The sequence below is a fragment of the Monodelphis domestica genome, chromosome 3, assembly GCF_027887165.1.
Source record: "Monodelphis domestica isolate mMonDom1 chromosome 3, mMonDom1.pri, whole genome shotgun sequence".
NCBI lineage: Eukaryota > Metazoa > Chordata > Mammalia > Didelphimorphia > Didelphidae > Monodelphis > Monodelphis domestica.
In genome coordinates this window covers 507065611-507083680 of record NC_077229.1, presented here as the reverse complement: position 1 = coordinate 507083680, position 18070 = coordinate 507065611, and the positions used below count along the sequence as shown (strand labels likewise).

Genomic DNA, 18070 nt, shown 5'->3' with positions numbered 1-18070 from the left:
AGGAAAGGCCATTCTATTTCTATACTTTCTAGTGTTTTCAATAGGAACAAGTGTTGTATTTTATCAAAGGCTTTTTCTGCATCTATTGAGATAATCATGTGATTTTTGTCGCTTTGGGACAATTAGATTATTGCAATCCATCCTGATACCAAATACACCAGGGTAAAGGGACAAATAACCAGCAAAGGACCTTTGTACACAGGTAAGAAAGGAGGCAGCGACATGGCTCAGTGGATAGAGTCAGGTGCATGTGGGTTCAAATCTGGTCTCAGATACGTCCTAGCTGTGTGACCCTGGGCACATTACTTAATCTCTGTTCGTCTTGATCCGCTAAAGAAGAAAATGGCAAAACACTCTGGTACCCTTGCCAAGAAAACCCCATGAAGATTCCTGGCCATAGTGCTATGGTCCACAGGGTCATAAAAAGTCAAAGCTGACTGAAAATAACAGTTTAAAAAAGTAACAGAATTTAGAAATCATACCTCATTATAGAGGCAGTAACAGAACAGTGTTTAGTTTGAATTCAAGTACATATACAATCATTTTTTCAAACTTGTTTACAAATATCTCAGTTGCTAACACTTTTACAGGCACACACACACATGTGCACACATGCACACGCACACACACACACACACCACTAAAGAAAACACCATATAAAAGTAGTGACTAAAGAGAATTAAAACACCTCCTTCTTAAATGTCCAATTTCATTCTAATACAAAACACTTGACCTTTAATTGTAAATCCAACTATACATAAAAAATAGAAATCAATGCTTATAAAAATACTGATAATGGCTCAACTTTTTTTTTAAATCAGATAACCTTTTTTAGACATTTCAGTAGTCAAAATATGTGCTTCCCTCCCCCTCCAAATCCATGTACTCAAAAAGAGATCACTGATGACTTCAGAAAGAATTACATCCGAAAACTTCTAGTTCTTTGAAAAGGCTGGAAAGGTTTTTTCAGTGCCCACATCAGCAGCTGTGGTTTTGGCTTTGATTTTTCTGGAAAAATCAACGCTTCACTCTCTGGTGTGGGAAACCGTTCCTGGTAGACTTCAGGATAAGATTTCTGAAACTTAAAAAAAAAAAATCAGAAAATAAGATCCAAAGAAAATTAGGTCAGTAGACTTTTATATTGACTACTTAACTATTCTTATCCATATTTTCCAATAACTTTCTAAAAAGTGATTTATTGCTTTGTCAAAAGAAAGGGATAGAAATATGGAAAGTACTGAACACTGCTCACACCCAATCCCATTTCGATCATAAATCTTTTTTTTCAGACCTTTTAGATTCCCTTTCCACAGACACATATTCAATTTTAATTTTGTCCAGGTGTTTTTTTAAATAAAATTCCATCTTTAATTCATTTTCCTAACTCTGGAACTACATAAGTTTTGGGGAAAAAAATAGGCTCAAATGGCAAAATAACCTCCTCCTTTGGTTCTCCAGTCTCCAAAGACACTTGCCTACCCATCAGTTTTCAAGTCTGGTTTCGGAATGACTTCCTTAAGTTATAGGGTTATAATCTGTTGCAAATTAGTTTCTATACTTCCCTAATCCTAACCTCCCTTTTAGCAACTCCTCAAACATATCAACCTGAGCCCAGAACAGAAGCTCACTCTGCTGCACAATTTTGAGGAAAGGTCTAAACCTATTTAAAAGTTTCTTTCTTTTCTTATGAAATAGAATGCTCTCCATCTCTAGAGAAAAAACTGTTGGAGTAGAAATGCAGATTAAAGCATACGATTAATCACTCATATTTGGGTATATGTTCTGGGGGTTTGGTTTTATAAGATTACTCACCTACAAAAATGAATAATATGGAAATACGTTTTGAGTGATAATACACGTATAACCCAGCGGAATTGCTTATCAACTGTGAGAGGAGGAAGGGAAGAGGAGAGGAAGACAACTGTCTCTAAACTTATGCATAAATTTGTTATTGGAATAAAATAAAGATAATTTTTTAAAGTTTCTTTCCCTTGATCCTTCACCCTATAGAGACTGTAAAATAACATTCAAATTAGAACTGAGTGCTACTGCTACATTTTTCAGAACTTCTTACTTTACCTGATCACTATTTTAGATCTGCTTGTACTTACTTAAAAAACAAAATCAGCCACAAAACATAAAAACACCTACTCAACCCTGAAGCAATGGTTTGAACCAGCACAAGAAAATTATTCAAAATAAACTCATTCTAAGTTGAAAAGCTCTGTTATCATTACAGACTCCATTTCACAAGGTTATAGTGTGGAGGGGAGGGTGGTTTACAAAGTGGTTTCTTTGCTAAAATCAGCTGAGCTGGGTGGTAGAAGTACGATCATCCCCACTTATCAGAGGAAGACATTTAGGCACAGAAAGTGACTTGCCGGAGAGCCCAGGACCAGTAAACATCAGAGACAAGATTGAAATCTTTTCTTCTAATTCCAAGTCCAGAGTTCAGTCCTCTTAACCCAACTGTATATTTAACAGAAAAGCAATTGAGGTGATTAGGGAAAAAGGGAAAGAACCTATAATGTTCTAAAATATTGATAGCAGCTTTCTTTGTGGTGGAAAAGAACTGGAAATTGTGGGGATGCCCATCAACTGAGGAATGCCTGAAGAAGTTATGGCAGACGATTGTGATGGAATATTAATGAGTAGTAAGAAATGGTGAGCAGGTTAATTTTTTTAAAAAGGGAAAGACCTAAATGATATTATGAAAAATGAAATGAGTAGAAAAGAAAAGCAATTAAGCATTTGCCACTAACTGGCGGTGTGACTTCAGGTAAATGACTCTTCCTCTCTCCATCTCCGTTTCATTCCAATGAGATTCAGAGCAGTTGGTCTCTCCAAGGTCTTTCTAACACCGTAGGACTCTTTTAGAGTGTCAAAGATGGTGGAGCAGTAACTATGGCAGAAGAGGAAATTGGCTTTTTCCACTTGAACAAACACAAGATGACTTCTAAGCCTTAAAAAAGACTGAATTTTAAAATTTCTGATAGGATTCATCACTCTGTCGGCTGACAATAGTCTTCCTCCTTCCAATGAATGATGACTCTTCTCAGGAGCAACAGCAGCAGCAGCAGCAGATGGCAGTGTCAGCAGCTCAGTGGTGCTTTGGTGGCTAGCAGTGCCAATATGGTGGAGAAGAAGTGAAGAGAAGTTTCTGAGGCAGAGGACAGGAGTGTGGAGGGAGAACAGCAAGGGCAAGGGAGATCCACGAGATCACCAAGGAGCTGTCCCAGCAGTGAGGTATAACTGGGCACATGAGAACTCAGAAGAGAGCTCTTCTAAGGCAGTTGACCCAGAAGCTTCGTGGACCTTCGAGAATGGACACAGGTGTGAACAGAGTACAGGACCAAAAAGCTAGCACATTTGGTGGGGAGTCATTTCCCTCACCCCTGAGGGAGTTGAATTTTTGGGTCATGGACCTCATTTATAGTTTGGGGAAACCTAGGAATCTTTTATCAGAATAATATTTAAAGATGTGTAACATAAAATGCAAAGGTTAAATAAAATACAGGTATCAAAATATTTTTTTAAAAACAAGTCCAGAGTAGCAGAAAATTGGAAATTGAGGAGATATTCATCAATTGAGGAATTGCTAAACAAATGGTGGCATAGGATTATAATAGAATATTAAGGGGGATGGATTTGGAAAAAAACCTGGGGAGACTTATATGAACTGATGCAGAATGAAGTGAACAGAACCAGGAGAATAATGTATACCATAACAGCAAAATTGTAAGGATGCTCAGCTGTGAAAGATTTAGCTACTCTGATCAAGATAATGATCCAAGACAATTCCATGATGGAAAATACCATCCATTTCCAGAGAGAACTGATGAAGTGATAAACTTTGAGTGCACTTATTTTATTTTTCTGTGTGTTGTGTGTGTGTTCTTTTGCAGCATGGCTAACATGGAAATATGTTTCGTATGACTTCACATGTATCATCAACACCAAATTGTTTGCCTATTCATGGGATGGGAAGGAAGAAGAGAATTTGTAACTTGAAATTCTAAAAATGAATGCTAAAACAATTTTTATATATGACTGGGCTCTAACAAAATAAGTAAAAATATACTTAAAAACAAACAAATTCACAAACCCTTGCTAAATAAATTTTGCTAATAATCCTTGCTAAAAGGAAGGGAGAAAGTAAATGATGACATAAGCCCCAGGGTGTAACAGTATACAAGGCACTCTGGACACACCCCTGTGCTTTATTCTTCTTACTTTTTCATTTTTATTTCATTTTTAATAAAAAAATTTCCACATAAGTTTTCCAAAGCTATATGATCCAAATTGTCTCCCTGCCTGCATCCCTCTCCCCTCCCACAGCTGGCAAGCAATTCAATCTGGTTTATACATGTATTTTTTTTTGTTTGTTTTTTAATTTATTTTTATTTGCTTTATTCTTTTTGGAGACTGGTTCCCTTCCTTAAGGAACTGTGCACATATGTATACAGAGCCTGGGACTATCTTATTGTATGTTATTTGTTTTTTTCTTCTGCTTTTTCACTTTGCTCTTCTGTTCCATTTAAATATTCTGCTATTTGTGAGAGGGAAAAAAAGATTTATCTGTTTCCATTTGATGCCCCCTTCAGAACTCTGAGCAAAAACCTTCTCATTTATCTCGTACCACCTACCTGAACAAAGGGCATAAGCTTAGAAAAAGAAAATGAGTGAAGAGTGTATTAGAAAATAAATCCAATGAGACAAAGGAAATTCAGGGAACTGATTCCAACTATGCAAGCCAATATGATAGCTGAAGTATGTGGGCTGAATAAATACATTTAGCAAAACCAGTATGACTCAGGTTATCAAATTCAAAGGAGACAGAGTATAAAGTAAAATTATGAAAACAAACAAAGAAAATCCATTTTTAAAAGGACAATTAGAAAGGTCCTTTATCTTCCCCTTTCTTCTTTACCTGTTTCAGTTTTTTCTTTTTATCCTTAACTGACAGTTTGGAATCCATGATAATTTCCTCCAACAATTTTTCCAGGGGTTCTTGGGAGCCACATACTCTTTGGTATTCAAATTCTTCTGGACTAATCTGACGACAAAATGGCGGGGCAGACAGCGTGGCATCAGTATCTGCTCCTGGGTATTTTATCTAAAAGGAGAAAGCAAAGAAGGGGGGGGGGGGGTAAAATTCCTTCACAAAGCTTCAAAAGACTTGTTCTGTATATCTCCAAATTAGTATACCAGGTATCATTTCTGAAATCCCAAGGAATAAAATAAGTGTCTCTATCATTTCAAAATATCGACGTTTAGATTATAAAGCTTCAAACTGGAGTTTGATTCAGAAGAACTTAACTGAATTTGTTCCATTTAATTTTTTTTTATTTAAAACCCTTACTTTCTGTCTTAGAATCAATAATGTGTATCAATTTTAAGGTAGAAGAGCGGTAACAGCTAGGCATTGGGGGCTAAGTAACTTGTCCAGGGTCACACAGCTAAAAAATTGTCTCAGGTCAGATTTGAATCTAGGATCTCCCATCTCTCGTCCTGGCTCTCAGACCACTGAGCCACTTAGCTGCCCCTCTGCATATGATTCTTGCTTAAATTTTAAGAACATTCATTTTAGGCAAATGAATCACTTTCCACTATGGTCAAAATGAAATCTTTTTCTTATTTATTTTGCAAGCATTTCTATTCTCTCTTCCACCTGACTACCCAATGGAAAAAGAAGTAGAAGAAAAAAACACAGCCCATGTAATAAATACGGATAATTATATTAATCATGTTAATTAATTAAACAATATTAAATTATAATTAAATAAGTACATGTGGATAATCAACGATCAATTTCCTGTATTGGCCATGTCCAAAAATGACATTCTGCCCCATGGTCTACTGCCAACTTGTCAGGAGGTGATGGTATGTTTCATCATCAGTCCTCTGAAACTGTGGGCTTAGAAAAGTTGTGATTTGGACCCAGACCCTCTGACTCCCCATTCAGTGCTTGGCATGATGCTCCCTCTCCTGTACATCCTCTCATCCAGCTCATTTATGGGACTGTTTTCAAGAGGCTTCTTTTAAAATTGAAAATATGGCAGCCAGTAGAGGGCATGCTATCAAACCTCACTAACACATCAGGAAAGATTCGTTTATTGGATATCTTAGCTAAAATCTATTGGGAAGCTGGGTCCCTAGGCAATGGGGCCAAAAGCTGGCTCAATTTTGACTTGGGCATCAGGGAAAGAAAATGCATAAATAATGGTTGGGTTTTTTTAAACCCAGCTGGCCCTAAATCTCCAGGAAATGAGTCTTGGTGGCCTAACAGATTGTAGAGAAGGTTCTACACCAAGTTCTACCATTATTAAGACATCCAATTTTTTAAAAGTCATTTAACCTATTTATTTTCACTAAACACAACCACCACCATATGCAAGAAAATTTAATTAAAAATTCAGTACTTTCTGATTTTATTTAGTGCCCACTGAAGCAAAACCTCTAAAAGATGAAGGTTATCTGCAGTCAAATTAATCATCAATAGAGTCAACTTTCTGATCTCCACTTATTAACTGAGATGATCATGGTGCTGAGTCACTAGAGTATATTACAAATACTATTTAATGACCTCACATCATCACCAACTCTGCCCATGCATCCTATATTCCAAATTCATCTATACTTGCTCTTCCCTATTCACACTATTCCAATTCCCACTTTTGCACAGTGTGCCTGAACATTGCCTCTTTCTTACTTACAAATCTCAGAATCACTAGCTTCCTTAAAAGCATAATTCAAAGGTCCTGGGTTCAAATCTGGCCTCAGACACTTCCCAGCTGTGTGACCCTGGACAAGTCACTTAACCCCCATTGCCTAGCCCTTACCACTCTTCTGCCTTGGAACCAATACACAGTATTGATTTGAAGACAGAAGTTAAAGGCTTATTTGTTTTTTTAAAAAGCACAGCTCAAATACCAAATCCCACAGGAGGCCTTTCCTGATCTTCCCAGGAGTTTAGTGCTATCTACTTCCTCTCCTTCCCTCAAGGAGCTAATTTTTATTTACTTTAAATTTTTCATATAGATATATAAATACCTGTGTACACATCCTCCCCCCCCCAACTATAAGCTCCTTGAGGGCAGGAACTGATTTATTTTCTTTCCTTGTTTCCTTCTTTCTTTCTTTTTTCTTTCTTTCTTCCTCCTTCCTTTTTTCTTTCTTTCTTCCTTCCTCCTTCCTTTTTTCTTTCTTCCTTCCTTCCTTTCTTTCCTGTGGCACCCAGCAATGGGATCGAGAATAAAGCACGCTTTCAGACTGTTAGTTGAACTGAATTATTTGTACATTCAGAGAGTAAACTGCTGTAACATTTTTGTCAATTCCAGAAGCATTTTTGGTCAATTCCAGAAGGGTGTCTTTAGGCCTTGGTTATAAGGAAAAGCATATAACAGCACATTGGAAAGTGTTAAACCCTTTACTTACTCATTTGTTTTCTTTTACTTTACTAATAAATACTAATTATTTTAAGTAGCTGCAATTCATTGGAAGAAACCCTTGCATAGAATTCATCCTTTGAAAGGGCTAATGAAATCTACTGAAAAGCCCTGGGAGCTAGGGAATTAGGAGGCTGGGGTTCAAGGAAGTGGTATGACATTTTATCAATTACTTGATCCCTCCGGGTTTCAGATTCCTCATTTGGAAAATGAGGGTGCAGTGGGGAAACTGTCCTTCATCACCGTCTCTGAAACTCTGTATTTACAGAGCCCTGCGATTCTGTGAAGAAAGGATGGCTGAACCACCCAGAGCTAACCATATCTGTTCACTTCAATGCACGTGTTGTACATGATATATGTGCAGAGTAGCGATGAAGGGTCACAAGGAGCCAGTCAAAATCTAGAACTCGAAGGAAAAAGTTGACTTTCTACTGGTCTACAATCAATCATTAATCATACCTAATAATGTTAATTTACAAAATGCAGCTAAAATAACCAGCTGTTCATTTGTTTTGTTTTTTAGTATTTTGTGTACCAAAACAACTTGGATAAAATTTAGTAAAACTGGCAAGACTATAGTGACAAGAAAGGCAAAGTACCAAACCCCAAAATGGGGGAAAAAACAAGTAGGAAGATAATTCTCTTTAATTTAGTCTCATTTTCAGTGATCGTGATCAAGAGTGCATATTATGTTATCACTTTTTTTAAGTTCTTCTGTAATTCTGGTAAAATTACAGAAGCATTTATAAACAAAGCTCAGTGAATTTAAAGACAAAACAAAGCTCTTAAATTTTTCAAAGTGGAAATGGGATTAACCGAAACAATCCCCGCAAATGCTGGCTTATTAAAATAACAATAAAAATGAAAATTACAGTGAAACATTTCACAAGATGAGCTAACTCATTCGATATTGGGTTCCATTATATTCCATTACTTATTGAAAGTAATCATATCCTTCTCATCGAGTAAACTATTTGTATAATACAGTTGAAATAAAATTTATCAATAAGTTTTTTTGTTGTTTTTGTTTTTTAAATTAGCTTCATATTATTTGGTTTCCGTAAGGGTTGTGCCTAAATCTGGCATAAAGTAAAAAGTTCCACCAGCATTTAAAAAAAAAATATACTCAATGCTATGGAGTTGTACTCAAATATAAAAATCTCAGGTCACCAGTGGTATACCGTGGTATACCACCACGGAATTTCCAATAGGAAAGAGTCCTTACTATATTACGGAAACTGCTCTGATACTCAGATGGATTAATTAGTTGGAGGAAGAAGCCAGACTTTGTACTCATTGCTAGAACATAACCAATTCTTGCCATCTCTCACTTAAGTGGAAGAATGAGATTTTCTCTTCCTTATTGTTCTCCTACTCTAGTGAACAATATTCTAATTTCATCATACATACATACATCTATCCATCCATTCATTCACTCATGAATGCATCAAAAATTAATTAAGGTCCTCCTTAATCAATTCATTATGCTAGGCTCTTGGAAAGCTACAAAGATCGGGTATAGGATACACTGACAGTTCATCATGCATTTGGATTTTGATAGAGTCATTCTAAAATACTACAAGTCCACTTCAATAAAATTTACAAAATGAATGTATTTTACAGTTCTCACTCTTCCTAAAGTCATTTTTCATCCCAATCCCTAGCCCCCCTAGCCCTTCTTGTTCTTCTAATAATTAAACATCTGTTCCCCCTTCCTCAGTTTTCCTCTCTTTGCAATCTTGATGCTACAGTTGACCAATTCCACTATACACTGCTCCTCTACTCTTACTCCTGAGCCTCACTGAGCTCCTGCTCTTCATGCCCTGCCAATCCTTAATCTTGCATCACCCTAAACATGAACTTCTTGGCTTTTACTCCCAAGTTGATGAACATCCACAGAAGGGTCATGTTAGGATCCAGTAGAAATACACATTATTTAAGCTCAACTGGACCCTCATAGGTGCAAAGCAAAAATTTTATTCTTCCTCAGTGATCTATACCAATGACTAAATTCTCTTTTCAAACTCCTTATGCCTTTCCCATTCTTTTAGTAGATATTCCCACATCCTACTTCAGTGAGAAGATAGAAGACCATCAGTCATGAGATCCCTCTTCTCAAAAACACATCCTCTCCTCTTTTACTGCAGGCTCTAGGGAGTAGCTGGCCCTTCTCCTTTCCAAGACCAACCTTTCTACCTCTGTTTTCTATTCTTTTTCTGTCTCCTTCAGGAGCTGGTTTTAACACTCATCTTCAAATTTTCTTATCTACTGAATCTTTCCCCAATTATGACTACAAAAAAAAAAAGGCTCAGCTCTGCCTCAATTTTTAGAAACCTTCACTGATAACATTTGTACAACCCAGAAAAATTGCTTGTTGGCTCTGGGAGGGGGGAAGGAAAAGGGGAAAAAATGAATCATGTAAACATGGAAAAATAAAATTTTAAATTAAAAAAAAAACCCTTCACTCAATGCTACAGTCCCATTAAGTGACCATCCTATCTCCCATTCCAAACTTTCATTGCTATACTCATCAGAAGAGTCATTCCATGATTGTCTCCATTTCCCCACCACCCACTTCTTTCTTGCACTCTGCCCTCCAAGTCCATTACTCAACCCAAGCTGCTCTTCCAGAGTGACCAATGACTGCTTACTTGTTATATCCAACAGCCTTTTCTCACTCCTTGACCATCATTTGTAGTTTTTTATACCTTTCCCTCCTCCTAGGCATTCTCTCTTACCTTGGTTTCTGGGACACCTCCCTCTCCTGACATTTTCTTTGCTCTAAAACCAACCAACTCTTTCAAAATTTCAAATGTATCCCCTCTCCCCACAGGAGAATAAAAGATGCTACAGAAGGACTAGACCACTACATTTTTATCCATTTATTGACATGGTGCTTGGCACATAGTAGGTACATTAAAAAAAAAACCACCCTTACCTTTCATCTTAAAATCAATCCTGTGTATTGGTTACAAGGCAGAAGAGCAGTTAGGGTTAGGCAATGAGAGTTAAGTGACTTTGCCTAGGGTCACCCAGCTAGACAGCATCTGAGGCCAGATTTGAACAAGGACCTCCCATCTCTAGGTCTGGCTCTCAACCACTGAGCCACTTAGCTGCCCCAGTAGGTACATATTAAATACACATTGATTAATATCTCTTTCTCAGTCCACTTTATTAGATCCTTCTATGCCCTCGGGTCTTATCTCTCTTTAATTAGCTCTGTACACCTTCTTAATGACTTCATTAGCTCCCACTAGTTGAAATCTCACTTTATATGGATGACTCCCAAATCTATAATATCATGGATATAGTGGCACTTAGGCAGTACCATGTATAGTGTAGTAGGCTTAGAATCAGGAAGACCCAAGTTCAAATCCAGTCTCAGATGCTTACAAGCTGTGTGATCTTGGGCCAGCCATTTACCTCTGCCTCAGTTTCCTCAACTGCAAAATGGTGATAATTATTACCATTTATTTCCTAGGTTTGTGAAAATCAAATGAGATCATATTTGTAAAGAACTTAGCACAATGCTTGGTTATATAAAAATGCTAACATTGGAATTGAAGTCAGTAAGATCCAAATTCAAATCCTCCCTCACATGCTTATCACATTAATCTCTCATCTCCTAAAGAGAAAATCTTTAGTTTCCTCATATGCTAAATGAAGATAATAATATTTAAGGGGGAAAGAGGGCTTAATTTTAAAAGGGTTGGACTTTATTTTGAGTGTGGTTGCCAGGAATTTAATTAATTCCAAAGAAATTTTATTTACAATTTATTTACAAAATGTAGAAAAAAGTGAAGCAAGCAATCAGAGAGAGGATAAGGTAAGATATCTAGCCTGAGCACTAAGTAATTTATCTCTGGCCCTTCTCTCAGCCCGGGCAGGGAGAGTTAGTTATTACCTTGAGGGACCTCGGCCCTTATGGTCAATGCATGGGGATGCAGGAAAAGAGTAGGTCTCTCCTGAGGATAGTTTTTTCAGAAAATCCAGCAGTTAAGAGTCAGCTTTTCACTCACCATGTGTCAGTTCAAAGGAACAGGGTCTCAGGTCCAGTCAGCAGATCAAAGAATGAAGAATTGTGTCCCACAGGAAGTAATAGCTCCTTTTAAAGACACTTCCTTTGTGTCACTTCCTGTGTCTTCCCCTAATTTTACGTCTACCAATCACAGTTGACTCTTTGTTTTAGGGCAGTCAGTTGGTTCTGATTCATCACCCACTATTTCACACATGAGTCACAGACCTCCCACTTAATGTGTGAAATGGGGCGTTAATATTGTTGGTGATTAGATCTAAAATGGGCAGATCTTACAATTTTATCTTCACAATCAGGGGAGGGTTAATTATTTTTATTATTATAATTAGGGGAGAGTTCAATTTAATCTTCACAAATAACACAGATACCAATGGGTTGTGAGAATCAAACAAAATAGCACCAAAAGCATTTTTTAAATCTTTAAGTGCTTCCTCAATTACTATCATGATTCATTCATTTTACCTGGACCCTTCGTAGATGGGCCACTCGCTCCTCTATTGAATTCTGCAACGAAGAGGGAGCTTGCAAGATCTCCTGGTGATTGTCCATCAGAAATGTCACCAGCCGGGCAGCTAATAGTTCATCCAAATCGACTTCATCCTTGGAGCACAGGATGCAACGTGAAAAAGTCTGAACCATCTGGAAAGAGAAGAAAAGAAGGTTGCAAAGGGGAAAAACAGATGAGGTGTCACTTCAAGCCTGCATCACTGTCACCTAATGTAGATGGAGCAGAACAGAATGTTCCATAAGAAACAGTCCAGAGGGTTTGTGTCTCATTTACCAAACTCACAATCCATATTTTTAAAAAAGAAACTATGTAGCCAACACTGATGGTTTCATATACAGTCCCCCCCTTTTTTGGTTGTTGTTCTCGTGTACTGAAATGCTTTAGTGTCTGTTGGTGACTGTCAAGTTCATAATTAAAATGAACATTTTTAAAACACAAACAATAAAATCTGTCCCCCAACACTGTACACTTCTGGCCAGACATATTTCAAACCCAGTGGGGCTGCTGCTCATGTTCTAGCTTGCCTGAGAGGAGCATTTCATTTGTCTCAAGAAAGATAAAAGACTCTCCATAAAAAAACAACAGAGCTTAGGAAGGGAGTTCTTAAAAGCCCCCCGTCGTAAACTGTCTTAAGCTGCCCATTAACAAACCTCCGAAATCACAACTATCATCATGACCTGTATTTATGAAGCAGCTTTCCTGGAGTCATTTAGGCTGCTTTAGAGACATTAGTGACGTGATAGACCATCCTTATGACATGAGGAGAGAACTGCTTAGCACAGCCTGTGTGCCCCAGGAGTCACATTTCTGGGTATTCGTTTTTATTTTCTATAAGAGCATTGCAACACATTCTGGAGTCTCACTGGGCAAATTCCTGCCTAATGTACCCGTGGGCAGCTTACAAGAAGCACAATGGGTGATGAAATGATCTCTATCATCAGGGCCAGGGGAAGGAGTATCAGCCTGTTCAGTGGTCCTTGCATAAAAATATGCTCTTCCTGGGCTGCTCTTTTCCTAAGTCACTTTTGTCTCCACTGGGTCCCTTAGGACGCACAGAGGGTTGAATAAAGGCTCAGGGGTGTGTGTGTGTGTGTGTGTGTGTGTGTGTGTGTGTGTGTGTGTGTGCAAGAAAGAGGAAGAAGTTAGGAAAAAGAAACTGCCTCAGCAGTCACATTTCTGGGCATTTGAATTTATTATTCAGAACCAAGAGGTCCTGGATGCAATTTTGGCCTCAGACACTTTCTAGTTGTGAGACCCTGGGCTTTACCTTTATTTCCTTAATGTTAATTAAGGAAATGTTAATGTTCTTCTGCCTTGGAATTGATGCTATTAATTTCAAGACAGAAAGTATTACGATTCATTATGATTATACATAAATATATAACATAATACATTTATATTTATTTGTTTATTTATTCACATTTATTATACATAATTTAAGTATGGATAGAATTTATATATAAATATATAATTTATGTAATAAATGTAAAATACAAATAAATAGCAATGTATTGAAATTTGAATAATATAATTTTATATTAAAATTACAAAACAAATGCTTGTGAATCATTTGATTCATCATTATCTCATATAATTCTTTAGAAGTGCCACATAAAAACCCTATAACTATTCACATCACCCAGTGTGATGTCTAGTATTTCCTCAGATGCTCATAAGGAATAATAGGAGTACTCAAGAGTCACTCTTTACTAGGGGTCCCCAAACTTTTTGCACAGGGGACCAGTTCACTGTCCCTCAGACTGTTGGAGGGCCAGACTATAAACACCTAATCCTAACTGGGCAGCCGTATACACAGTGTGGAATCCCCTCCCCCAGATTACCGCTCACCATGCTGACGTCATCCTTTGTGTAGCACCTCGTTCTCCTTCAGTTACTCTCAGAACAAGGTGCCACACAAAGGATGATGTCACCGGAAGTAGTACTGTACATGCTGCACCACCACATCCAGTGCTCCTCTCACTGACCACCAATGAAAGAGGGGCCCCTTCCGGAAGTGCGGCGGGGGTCGGATACATGGCCTCGGGGGGCTGCATGTGGCTCATGGGCTGTAGTTTGGGGACCCCTGCTCTATACTACCTGTACTGCCATTAACTATCCTAAAGTAGAGGCAATTACTATCTTAATAAGGTTAGTCTAAAATCAAAACTCAACTAGGGATGAGGTGGGTGAAATCCTAGACCTGAGTTCAAATCCAGTCTCAGACAGTTACTGGACAAGTCATTTACAGTTTCCACATTATTAAAAGGAAAAGGTTGGACTAGATGGAATCTGAATGCCCTTTCTTTACTAATTCAGTGTTTCTAAATTCTGAAGGAAAAGCATAAAAAAAAGAAGTTTTTTTCCAAATGGGCAGAGAGCATGGGGCCAATCACTTATTCAAAGCAGCCAGGACACACATTTTGATCCATGATTAGATCTGTATCCAATATATAATTTCCATAGACAGACTACTGGAACTAAAGAGGATGAGGAACCAGAATGGGAAAACCATCAACTCCAAACAGGGCAGGGAAATTCAGGAAGAGGAAGGTAAGTAAGTAATTCTTAGAATTATGTGGAATTTGGTTCTTTTCTTTCTTCTCAGAAGATGTAAAAAGAATAGAAGGGACAATGGACTTGGAGTAGGATGGGAGGGAAGAGGAAAAAACCCCAGGCTTCCAGGTGGCAGAAAAGAGAAGTCCCTTGAAGAAGCCATAATGACCATTCCAACATTTGTTCACAATGAAGGCAGAGAGAAGGGAACTGATCTGCCATGGAGGGGATGAGGTACTGCCATGGCAACTGGTGCGAAGAATACTTGATCTGAGGTCAAAGGACCTGAGTTTGAATTATAACCTGTGTGACTTTGGGCACATCACTTAAGGCATACATCACTGGGCTTAAGTTTCTATGTCTGTAAAATGAGGGCACTGCAACAATGGTGAAAAGGATGAACAAATTATGGAATATCAATGGAATGAAATGTGACAATGATATAAGAAATGACGAAGGGAACAGTCTCAGAGAAACAAAGGAAGACTGCATAAACTGTTGCAAAATGAAATGAAAACTAGCTGAAGAATTTATATAATAATGACGGTAGTTGTAAAGACAAACAACTTTGAAATCCTTAAGAACGCCAATCAATGCAATTACTAACTGAGTTTTCAGAGGTCTTCTGATGAAATATGCTACCCATTCCCTGACAGAGAGGAGAGAGTCTCACAATATGCTTGTACTTTTTGGCCATGGCCAATAAAGAAATCTGTTTTGCTTAACTTTGGATATTTGTTACAAGGTCTTTGTTTTCCTTTCATTTTCACGGGGAAAAGTTGGGGCAGTGAGTTGGCAGAAGGAAAAAAATAAATTTTTAATTAAAAAACTTATAAAAGGAAGGGATTGGATTCAATGATCTCTAAAGTCTACATGATTCAGCCTAACATCCTCATGGCACTAGAATAGAAAAATAAATTATATGTGCAGTAGCTAAGATCAGATTTAACAAGTAGTTTCTAAGCATCCTCTTATCAAAAATAAGAAAGTGATTCTCTTTCCTATTTCTACAACCCTTTGTTCAGTGTTGCTAATGTTTTTGCAGCTCTCAGGTTGCTGAAAGAAGAAAAAATTATTTCTGAAGGGGAAGCAGGACAAGACAGTACATTTACAGGGGAATTGAATGGTTTTCAAAATCTCATTTGTATGCTTGCAACAGACATAAAGTTGTCTAGTGTGAGGCCATAATTCTGTACCATACGACTTCCTATCTGACACATTGCAAATCATGTCTTATCTTAAGAGATGTTTGTGTGCAAGAGAAAGACAACATGGAGAGAAAGCTAAATCCACTTCTGTCTCCTTGATATAGGCAAAGGGAGGTTAAAACTAATTTTTTTAAATTCCCCTTTTTTGCTGGTGGGAGGGGATGTCTGATAGGCCAATACAACCATATATTCTATGCCTTTCCCCTTCAGTCCATCCTCCTTGCCATTTCTCAGATCCATTATTTTTGCTGAGAGATAAAGCCCTGTTCTATTGATCTAGGGGAGGGAGGGAATTTTTCTTAAGGGAGCTCACCTGGTCTTTCAAAGAGATCTCTTCAGGACCTTTATGTATCAAAGTAAGAAGTGGTTCTAAGTGGGAAGCAACTTCTAATGGTCATAGGCTAAGTCTACTCCTGGACCCTGTTGTTTCTATTGTTGTCATTTGGTCATTTTTCAGTCGTGTCCAACTCTTCATGACTCCATGCGTGGTTCTCTGGGCAAAGATACTAGAATGGTTTTCCATATCCTTCTCTATCTCATTTTACAGATGAAGAAACTGAGGCAAACAGGGATAATGACTTGCCCAGGGTCATACAGATAGTAAGTGTCTGAGGCCAGATTTGAACTCAGGAAGATGAGTTTTCCTGAATTCAAGTCCTGAGCCCTATTCACTGAGTTCCCCATACCTAGTCCCTACCCTCCCTTTAACTGAGTCCCTTATAGAAAGAAAACAGCCAACAGCCTGATTCAATTATGTTTGATGGTAAGATATAACAAGGGGGAAGAGAAGAAGATGAAGGGTATGAAAAGTCCTTTAAGCAAGCCAGGTATTTCTATGTAGCTTTGTTTCCTTGCTTAACCAAATAAAGACTAAGTCATTTGCACATAGTTAAAAATATCCAAATTATGTCAGGCCCGGGAGACCAACATACCAGAGTACGGGTGCCAAGGCCATCACAGAGTGGTGGCATCTCCTTGTTTAAGCAGATCTTCACCATCATCCTAATCAACAGTTGTAACTTTCTCCGATTTTCAGGAGGCAGGAGGAGACAGCAAATCTGAAATGCTTCAATAGCAATTTTCTCTTTCTGTAACAAACCTAGTTTTAAAAAATAATAATTTTTAAACACCTAAGATCCACTTGACTCTGCTGCTTTTACATATGTATGAGATACAGTATATTGTTTTGTAATGAGTAAAATTCTCTTGGAGGCTATATTTTTCATTTTAAAATATTAATATATTAATTTGCTGCTCAAGAAGATCTAAGTAGCCAATGGAGTCACTCAGTCCAAACTGAAGCCATGGAAGTCTAGCTAGGCAGTCAGGGAAATAGAGAGGAGAGAAGAGAAATGAGAGACAGACAGACAGACAGACAGACAGACAGACAGAAAGGGAGGGAGGGAGGGAGGGAGGGAGGGAAGGAGGGAGAAAAGGGGGAGAGGGAGAGAGGGTCCAAACACAAGCAAAATTAGCAGCTAGGCAGAGTGAAGAAAGACAGCATGTTCAGAAGATAAGGGCATAAGAGTAAGCAGCTAAGCAAAAAAGGGTGACTTCTTGTCTTGCAAGCAGATATATATTCCTTCTGATATCACACTCAGTCTCCCCACCCCAGGATATCTCTGATTAGAGAACAATCACACAGGGAATGGCATCAGAGAGCTCAATTCCTCTCTTCATACTTCATCACAAGAAGAGGAAGATCTCAGGAAGACATCAAGAAGCCCTCTTCCTCCCTGCCACATGGTGGCATTCTTCCCAACATGGTGGCTGCCTGGTTGATAAACACCTAATCAAGTCCTAGTTTATGGATAAATAGGGAGCAGGTGTCCATTCTGCCAGGTTTTACATCTAGACAAAAGAAAGAAGTATCCAATCCAATTTCATAGCCTTGGGGAGAGATGGTTTTGTAGTTTTAAAAATTAAACAATTCTTGGGGGCCAAGAGGGAAACCATTTCTCAAAAAGTATCCCAATTCAATATTAATTTTCCACAATTCAAAAAAGACACAAAACCTTACTTTTTTAAACCACCATGCCCTGTTATTTAGCTGGATTTCTTACTCTGAAGCTCAACATGGCAGGCATTCTGCCACCCTATCTGCCCCCAGACCCAGAATATTGGTAGTAACACTTGGCACATATTCACCTTTTAAACACACTCTGCTTCCAATATCATCTTAAGAGTTTAATTAAATGAAGAACTCCCCACATGTAAACTCCTTCCACCAAAGCAAATGGGCAAGTGGTGATGTATAGTCACCATATAGAGAGTCCTAGGTATATACTGACAGTCAATAAGCATTTATTAATCACCT

General features: G+C 38.1%; 1 protein-coding gene across 1 annotated transcript in view; it reads right to left on the bottom strand.

The window, feature by feature from the left end:
* Positions 1-707: 707 nt before the first annotated feature.
* DEPDC1B (DEP domain containing 1B) overlaps positions 708-18070 on the bottom strand; it is a 112810-nt gene continuing 95447 nt past the window's right edge. Inside the window, exons 8-11 of the mRNA XM_007486366.3 lie at positions 16686-16852; positions 11947-12123; positions 4931-5116; positions 708-1081 (exon numbers count right to left, since the gene is read on the bottom strand). Coding sequence (XP_007486428.2) covers positions 920-1081; positions 4931-5116; positions 11947-12123; positions 16686-16852 — 692 coding nt within the window. The 3' untranslated portion in view covers positions 708-919. The remainder of the gene's footprint in view (positions 1082-4930; positions 5117-11946; positions 12124-16685; positions 16853-18070) is intronic.